Source organism: Notolepis coatsorum (genome assembly GCF_963971535.1).
Source record: "Notolepis coatsorum genome assembly, chromosome: 16".
In the NCBI taxonomy this organism is placed as follows: domain Eukaryota; kingdom Metazoa; phylum Chordata; class Actinopteri; order Aulopiformes; family Paralepididae; genus Notolepis; species Notolepis coatsorum.
In genome coordinates this window covers 20,530,375-20,539,194 of record NC_140180.1, presented here as the reverse complement: position 1 = coordinate 20,539,194, position 8,820 = coordinate 20,530,375, and the positions used below count along the sequence as shown (strand labels likewise).

At 51.4% G+C, this 8,820-nt stretch overlaps 1 protein-coding gene across 1 annotated transcript in view; it reads left to right on the top strand.

Annotated features, from left to right (window-relative positions):
- The window catches only part of LOC311242920 (neuroligin-3-like), a gene marked incomplete at both ends in the record, with an annotated part of 81,593 nt that overhangs the window by 72,713 nt on the left and 60 nt on the right, over nucleotides 1-8,820 (top strand). Inside the window, 2 exons of the mRNA XM_084331985.1 lie at nucleotides 6,542-6,662; nucleotides 7,980-8,820. The exon at nucleotides 7,980-8,820 is cut by the window's right edge and continues 60 nt beyond it. Coding sequence (XP_084188111.1) covers nucleotides 6,542-6,662; nucleotides 7,980-8,820 — 962 coding nt within the window. The remainder of the gene's footprint in view (nucleotides 1-6,541; nucleotides 6,663-7,979) is intronic.

Sequence of the window (8,820 nt, the reverse complement as noted above, 5' to 3'; positions counted from 1 at the left end):
CAAACGCACATGCGCCGCACACACGCACTGTTAATCACACTTACAAACCATCACACAAGCTCACAGTCAATCACACACGCACACACAGAGACACACGCACACGCACATGCCCGCACACGCGCGCATACGCACACACACTGTTAATCACACTTACAAACCATCACACAAACTCACAGTCAATCACACACGCACACACACAGACACACGCACATGCCCGGCCCGCACACGCGCGCATACGCACACGCACTGTTAATCACACTTACAAACCATCACACAAACTCACGGTCAATCACACACACACACAAACACACGCACGCACAGGGCCACTCCAACACTCGCGGCTGGCCAAGGTCAGCAGGGGTCAGCGGGGGTCAGGTTGCCGAAGAGGAGGAGACGAAGGAGCTGGTTTTTATGGGACCAGCGAGAACCCAGTGGCCCCCCGCGCCCCATATGAACACATATGAGAGGAAATCTGAAAGCCCATTAAAACGCCTGCTTTTTATGGGTGTAATAATCCCTCGTCTCTTGCCCGGGAGCCTCGCCACACACAGCGCCGCCAACGACCATCCGGATTAAGTGGGAGGCCGCCTTGACAGGAGGTTGGCTATCAGCTAATGCAGGGGAGCACGGCGGGCCCCCGACAGGACCGTAAACATCACATTATGACCCGACTGTTGGTACAAGTCGCGCCGCCGCGCTGTAGAGCTAAACACGTACAAGACGTATGAGACTAATGACTTTCTTTCCCACGATATGGGCCGTTTGTAATGCATACGGTCATATCGTCGGTGTTTTTAGAACAGTTACAGATGGCTTATTACGGATACGACTGCGCTTATGTGATCATTAGGCCACTAGTCGGTCCAGCAGAGGTGCAGAGACTAAGTGGAGCGGAGCTCAGTAAATACTCACTGCAAACAGAGCAGGGTATAGTGCCCAGCCACGGCCCACAGGGCGGCGGAGACCAAACACACATCACTACTTTTGACTCTCTAAGGCTCAGGGCAGGAGTTCAGAGCCGGCAGCCAGCAGACACAGCCCCGCCGCGGTGGAGGCAGCAGCTAGCAGCAGGACCGCGGGATGTTCCGAGAGCAATGTAGCCTGTTTACTATTGACATCGGAACAATTAGCCGAGCATATGTGTATGTAATTAGATAAGGCAGTCGGTTCTTCCCTAATGCGGCAAATCAAATTAACTAAAGATGCCACATTGATTTCTTTGTGTTCCCTAAATTATTCATCTTTGCACTGAACCAGCCAGCCTGCCACCAAAGAGCATTTCACACTTGTCTGACGCCACGGCTCTCTCGCGCTCCCAACGCGCACCGATCTGTTTAGATATCTCATCTCTCTCTCCATCTCTCCATCTCTCTCTCTCTCTCTCTCTCTCTGCCGTAAAGATCTTTTCGATATTTGTCCGCCATAACAATTTGTCAGGTTGATCCCCGTGAGGAGAGAACATTTATGGAGAGGGTTATGGAGATGCCGGGTTTTCCCACAAACTGAGAGGTGGCTGCTGCATGTGGTCTCGTCTATTGGTTATCCTCTGTGTGTGTGTGTGTGTGTGTGTGCGTGCGTGTGTGCGTGTGTGTGTGTGTGTGTGTGTGTGTGTGTGTGTGTGTGTGTGTGTGTGTGTGTGTGTGTGTGTGTGTGTGTGTGTGTGTGTGTGTGTGTGTGTGTGTGTGTGTGTGTGTGTGTGTGTGTGTGTGTGTGTGTGTGTGTGTGTGTGTGTGCGTGCGTGCGTGCGTGCGCGCGCGTGTGTGTGTGTGTTAGGGCTGAACGATTCATCGATTTTAAATCGAAATCGCAATTTGGAATGATGCAATTATCAAAGTAAAAAAAAAAAAAAAATGATTAACCATTGAGATACAAGATCAGTTTGGGAGTAAGGGGTTTTAGATTGTGTGTTGTGAAGTTTAGACTTCAGAGAGGGAGAGTAAAGTACAGAAAAAAAGGTACCGTTGGGTACCGGTATCGATTCCCAGGTAAAGAGACAAATGTTCAAGCTCTGTGTCCCGAACAGACCCACCGCGTAGGCCAGATGCAAGCCGCATTTTACAATAAACCTCTGTGGGGCTGCTTAAAAAGATTAATAATTATAATCGCAAATTTTATCGCAATCGCAATATCGGTCCCGAAAAATCGCAATTAGATTATTTCCCAATAATCGTGCAGCCCTAGTATAAATAATAATAATAATTCATTTAATTTATATAGCGCTTCTCAATAACCCGAAGTCGCTGACAGTAGTCGGGAGCAGGGGTACAAACAAAGAGGCGAAAGCAAAGAAACAAAACAAAACAGCAAAGAAACAAAAACAAAGGAACATGAGACCATGGGGGGAACGGGGGAGACAGCCTGATGGCACAAAAAAAAGACTAGAGACATATCGATCAGGTTGGAGGGGAGGGGGGGGTTTAGGGGTGGGGGGGGTTGAAGGCAAGGGAGAACAGGTGGGTTTTGAGGCGAGCTTTGAAGGTGGAGAGTGTAGGGGAGTCTCTGATGGACTGGGGGAGGGAGTTCCAGAGTCGGGGTGCAGTGCGAGAGAAGGCCCGATCTCCGAAGTTTTTGAGCTTGGATGTCGGGACAGTGAGGAGGCAGTGGAGGAGGACCGGAGGGAACGGGTTGGGCGGTAGGGGAGAAGGAGATCAGTCAGGTAGGGGGGGGCCAGGCTGTGGAGGGCTTTGAAGGTGAGGAGTAGTGTTTTAAAGTTAATGCGGTGTTTGATCGGGAGCCAGTGGAGGGAGTGGAGGACAGGAGTGATGTGTTCGCGGGACCGGGTGTTAGTGAGGAGGCGGGCGGCTGAATTTTGGACCATTTGCAGTTTATGGAGGGAGCGGGAGGTGATACCAGTGAGGAGGGAGTTGCAGTAGTCCAGGCGGGAGGAGGAGATGAAGGCGTGAATGAGGGATTCAGCAGCGGGGGGGGAGAGGCAGTGACGGATTTTTGCGATGTTGCGGAGGTGAAAGTAGGATGTTTTGACGATGGAGCGGACGTGGGGGTCAAATGAGAGGGTGGGGTCAAGGAGGACACCAAGGTTGCGGACTAGGGGGGAGGGGGTGATGGTGGAGTCGTTGATGGTGAGTGTGATGGGTCCGGATCTGGTGAGGGTGGTTTTGGTGCCAATGATGAGGAGTTCAGTCTTGTCACTGTTGAGTTTGAGGAAGTTGTGGGTCATCCAAGTTTGGAGTTCGGTGATGCATGATTCAATGTGACTGAGGGGTGGGCTGTGGGGGGATTGTGTACTGATGTATATTTGGGTGTCGTCAGCGTAACAGTGGAAGTTGAGGTGGTATTTGCGGATGATGTGACCAAGGGGGAGAATGTAGCAGATGAAGAGCAGGGGGCCAAGGACTGAGCCTTGGGGGACCCCCTGTGTGACTGGGGAGGGGGGGGAGGTGTGGCCGGAGAGGGAGATGAATTGGTGTCTGTCAGTGAGGTAGGAGGAGAACCAGTCAAGTGCTGTGCCCTCAACACCCAGTTGGTTGGTATGTGTGCGTGTGCGTGTGTGTGTGTGTGTGTGTGTGTGTGTGTGTGTGTGTGTGTGTGTGTGTGTGTGTGTGTGTGTGTGTGTGTGTGTGTGTGTGTGTGTGTGTGTGTGTGCGCGTGCCTGTGTGCAGTAAGACCTCATGCAGCACGGTGACTGCAGATGACCACATTGCAGGCTGTCTCCCGTTGACGTCCTGCTCTCTGGCATGTTGCGCGCGGGGGAGATCAATATGACCTTACCTCCACCGCCCGCTCCTTTGAAACTTAATTACTGATATTCAGCTACAAAGTATTCATCGTCTGACTGTCAATATCCATCGGGGATCATTACGGGCTTAATAAAAGAGGTTATTTACGGGCCGCTCCGCTGACACGGCCAATGTGCCTGCAGCCGTCTCAATTTGCCTTCCCCCCGTCTCTCTCTCTCTCTCCCTCCCTCTCCATCCCTCTCACTCTCTTTCTTTCTCTTTCTATCCCTCCCTCCCTCTCTCACTCTCTCTTTCACCCCCTGTCTCTCTCCCTCCCTCTCTCTCTCTCCCTCCCTCTCACTTCCTCCTCTCTCTCCCTCCCTCTCCATCCCTCTCACTCTCTCTTTCTTTCTCTTTCTATCCCTCCCTCCCTCTCTCACTCTCTCTCACTCTCTCTTTCTCCCCCTGTCTCTCACCCTCCCTCCCTCTCTCTCTCTCCCTCCCTCTCACTCCCTCCTCCCTCTCCCTCCCTCTCCATCCCTCTCACTCTCTTTCTTTCTCTCTCTCCCTCCCTCCCTCTCTCTCTCTCACTCTCTCTTTCTCCCCCTGTCTCTCTCCCTCCCTCTCTCTCTCTCCCTCCCTCCCTCCCTCTCACTCCCTCCTCCCTCTCCCTCCCTCTCCATCCCTCTCACTCTCTTTCTTTCTCTTTCTATCCCTCCATCCCTCTCTCACTCTCTCTCACTCTCTCTTTCTCCCCCTGTCTCTCTCCCTCCCTCCCTCTCTCTCTCTCCCTCCCTCTCACTCCCTCCTCCTCTCCCTCCCTCTCCATCCCTCTCACTCTCTTTCTTTCTCTCTCTCCCTCCCTCCCTCTCTCACTCTCTCTCACTCTCTCTCACTCTCTCTTTCTCCCCTCTCCCAGAAGCACTGACCTGAAAAAGAAATATTGACAAGCAGGGGAAAAAAACAAGCAGGAGGTTGAATTCTTCTGGCGTGGCTTTTTTTTATTCCGTGTGCCGTGTTTGGAGTAATTTTTTTGCTTGTGCCCAAAAAAATTACTTATAAATAATAAACAGAGCTGCCACATCCCCAGATTCCACACAGAGTTTGAGCTTTAGCTTCGCCACCGACATGCCAGTCAGACCCACGGAGGGACATTTCCTTCACACGCGGTGAAACGCTGTTCAGTTCATTGCCTTGTACAAACGTCTCTGCTTCAACATCAATTACTGTGTTTCCATGGCGACAGGACTAGTGTCAAGGTTCTTTAATAATACAATAAACAGAACACGGAACTTCTGCACACACACACGCCCTGACATTCACACAGCCGCAGCACCGGGGCAACGAGGAGAGGTGCGATCGTTGAAGATTGCCATATGTTAATTCAATCGATAAATCAATAGACTCGCAGTAATTGAAATGGTTTTGGTCCGGGAGTGTGACTGACAAGTGAAAAGTGAAACACTGAACCCTGTAGGTCAAGGAATGGTACTGCAATTGCAGATTGACGTTCTGTGTATTTCAATGTCTCGGTCTCTCTCTCTCTCTCTCTCTCTCTCTCCCTCTCCCTCTCCCTCTCCCTCTCCCTCTCCCTCTCCCTCTCCCTCTCCCTCTCCCTCTCCCTCTCCCTCTCCCTCTCCCTCGCTCTGGCTATCTTGTCCATGTTCCCCCTGTCTCTCTGGCATACACAGACGCAAACACATATGCACGCACAAACACCAACACACGTACACACACACCAACACATACACACACCAATACACACACACACACACACACACACACACCAACACACACACACCAACACACACACGCAGACGCGCTCACACATGATGACGCAGACGTGTGCTCACAACACGCAGCTCCCTCTTTGTGCGTTGATTAATAAGGTCCACTTTACCGTCAGTACGCTGGAAGCTAACGCACACTGTGTGCTGCTGCTGCCCTCCCAGAGCAATTAGCAGAGGGGGCTACACACCGCCGCTGGATTATCATCACCAACGAGACCCCGCCGGGTCGCCTAAAGCACGCTGACTTATTCATACGTGTTTACTTTAAGAGCCTCTGCCCTGCTTCTTCTGTGGAGGGGGTGCGTCACGCGTGCATTAAGAACAACATATAGGGTAGAGAGAGAGAGAGAGAGCGAGAGAGAGAGGAGAGAGGGCGAGGAGACGGATAGATGCGGATGTTATCCCCACGGAGAGAGGGAGGAGGGTGGGGGGTGATAATAGCGCGTGGGTTGAAATAGAGCTCGCTTTGTATATATGGGGACATGTGATTGCCATTGCAATTAATTCCCGTTGCTGGATCGTCTTCTTTTTCAATTCATATAGATATAGGTATAGCCTATAGAGCTGTGGTTCTTGAATCTGAATGATACCAATCGTGGATCCGTGCGAATGTGTTCTGTATTGTATATACAATACGCTTGGCAATGGGCACCCTTTGAATTCAATCCAACGTGTGTGTATATAGCGGTGTACAACTTCTGCATGGCAAAGAATCTTCCACAGACGTCGGATGAGAATAGGCCGAGAGTTGAATGAAAGAGGTGACCGTGACGAATGTATTATGGAGAAGAGAGACTAAAGAGAACAAAATTCACACGATGTCACATCGCTGTGTGATCTGCACTACTGGGAGGAACGCACACAGCGACAGATATCCTTCACGACGTCGCTGTCGAAAAATAAGAAAACTATTTCAATTGTATTATGTTTTTTTTGCCCTGTCATCCGCCCTTCATTCCCGTGCCAGTTCAGTCGTAGAACATGCGATACCTACCGTAGTACTGTACTGTATATATTATACACCTTATACATTATTAATCGCAATCTTTTCAATTATGAGCGTTTGCTCTCCAGCCCCGCTGTGTGAGCCGGGCACTGTGCCAGATCAGTTCCCAGATCAGTTCCCCGAGTCCCAGAGAAGAGATCTCTTTCACCCTGTAGAACATCCAGTGTCGTGCAGACCATCCAGTGTTGTGTAGACCATCCAGTGTCATGTAGACCATCCAGTGTCGTGCAGAACATCCAGTGTCGTGTAGACCATCCAGTGTCGTGTAGACCATCCAGTGTCATGTAGACCATCCAGTGTCATGTAGCTCCATCCAGTGTCGTGTAGACCATCCAGTGTCATGCAGACCATCCAGTGTCATGCAGACCATCCAGTGTCATGTAGCTCCATCCAGTGTCATGTAGACCATCCAGTGTCATGTAGACCATCCAGTGTCATGCAGACCATCCAGTGTCGTGTAGACCATCCAGTGTCATGTAGCTCCATCCAGTGTCGTGTAGACCATCCAGTGTCATGCAGACCATCCAGTGTCATGTAGACCATCCAGTGTCGTGTAGACCATCCAGTGTCATGCAGACCATCCAGTGTCATGTAGACCATCCAGTGTCGTGTAGACCATCCAGTGTCATGTAGACCATCCAGTGTCATGTAGACCATCCAGTGTCATGTAGACCATCCAGTGTCGTGTAGACCATCCAGTGTCATGTAGACCATCCAGTGTCATGCAGACCATCCAAAACCACTTTCAAGAACAAATTAAAATACCATCTACTAACGAGCATGCACTGAACCCTTATGGCATAGCGGTGAAAACCAATGGACTGTTAATTGTATTTATGTTGATGGCAGTGAGTGCTGCTCAGGAAGCACTATTTATTTGATTTAAATTATTTTATTTGAATACTTTTTTACTAATAAATATCTTGTACAATATCATCCTAACTGATGTTGATAATGATGTAATTGATGATGCAATTGATGTTGATGTTGATAATGATGTAATGTATTGAATAGTGTTGTATTGTTGTAAGTGCCGGACCCCAGGAAGAATAGCTTTTGTCAGGTGCAAAAGCTAATGGGGATCCTAAATAAACATAAACATAAATCCAGTGTCGTGCAGCTTCACATCCTCCCACACAGTAAATTTCGCTGAGTAAAACTTTACTCACTTGGGCTCAAATGGACTCAGTTTGAGTAAAGTTTACTCTGCGAAATTGACTGTGACGATTCTATGGTCTGCTGTCTATTGACTACATTTCAATACACATGAGCTCCTGCTCAACCTTCAAAACCCACAGTATCCTTTTAAGGCGGCACCCATTTATAATCTAAGGTACTGTTGATTTCTCTGGATATTTTATTTGATTCAAGCCTAACACACATCTCTCTCTCTCTCTCTCTCTCTCTCTCTCTCTCTCTCTCTCTCTCTCTCTCTCTCTCTCTCTCTCTCTCTCTCTCTCTCTCTCTCTCCCTCTCCCTCTCTCTCCCTCTCTCCCTCGTCTCCAGTGACCCCAACAAGCCGGTGCCCCAGGACACCAAGTTCATCCACACCAAGGCCAACCGCTTCGAGGAGGTGGCCTGGTCCAAGTACAACCCCCAGGACCAGCTGTACCTGCACATCGGCCTGAAGCCGCGCGTGCGCGACCACTACCGCGCCACCAAGGTGGCCTTCTGGAAGCACCTGGTGCCCCACCTCTACAACCTCCACGACATGTTCCACTACACCTCCACCACCACCAAGGTGCCCCCGCCCGAGACCACGCAGAACAACCTGTCCACCAAGAAGCCCAACGGCAAGAACTGGCCGTTCAACACCAAGCGGCCGCCCATGTCGCCGGCCTACAACGGCGAGGACAAGGACTCCTGGGGCGACGACGAGGAGACGGGCCCCCTGGTGGTGGAGAACCCCCGGGACTACTCCACGGAGCTCAGCGTCACCATCGCCGTGGGCGCGTCGCTGCTGTTCCTCAACGTGCTGGCCTTCGCCGCCCTCTACTACCGCAAGGACAAGCGGCGCCAGGACTCCGGCCTGCACGGGCAGCAGCCCAGCCCGCAGCACCACCACCAGCGCCACAGCGCCACGGCCAACGACATGATCATGGCGCACCACGGCGCGCCGCTGGAGGAGGAGATCATGTCGCTGCAGATGAACCAGAGTGCGCTGCAGCACCACGAGTGCGAGGCGGGCAACAGCGGCAGCGAGGGGGCGCTGCGCCTGGCCTCGCTGCCCGACTACACGCTCACGCTGCGGCGCTCGCCGGACGACATCCCCCTCATGACGCCCAACACCATCACCATGATCCCCAACTCGCTGGTGGGCATGCCCAACCTGCACCCCTACAACACC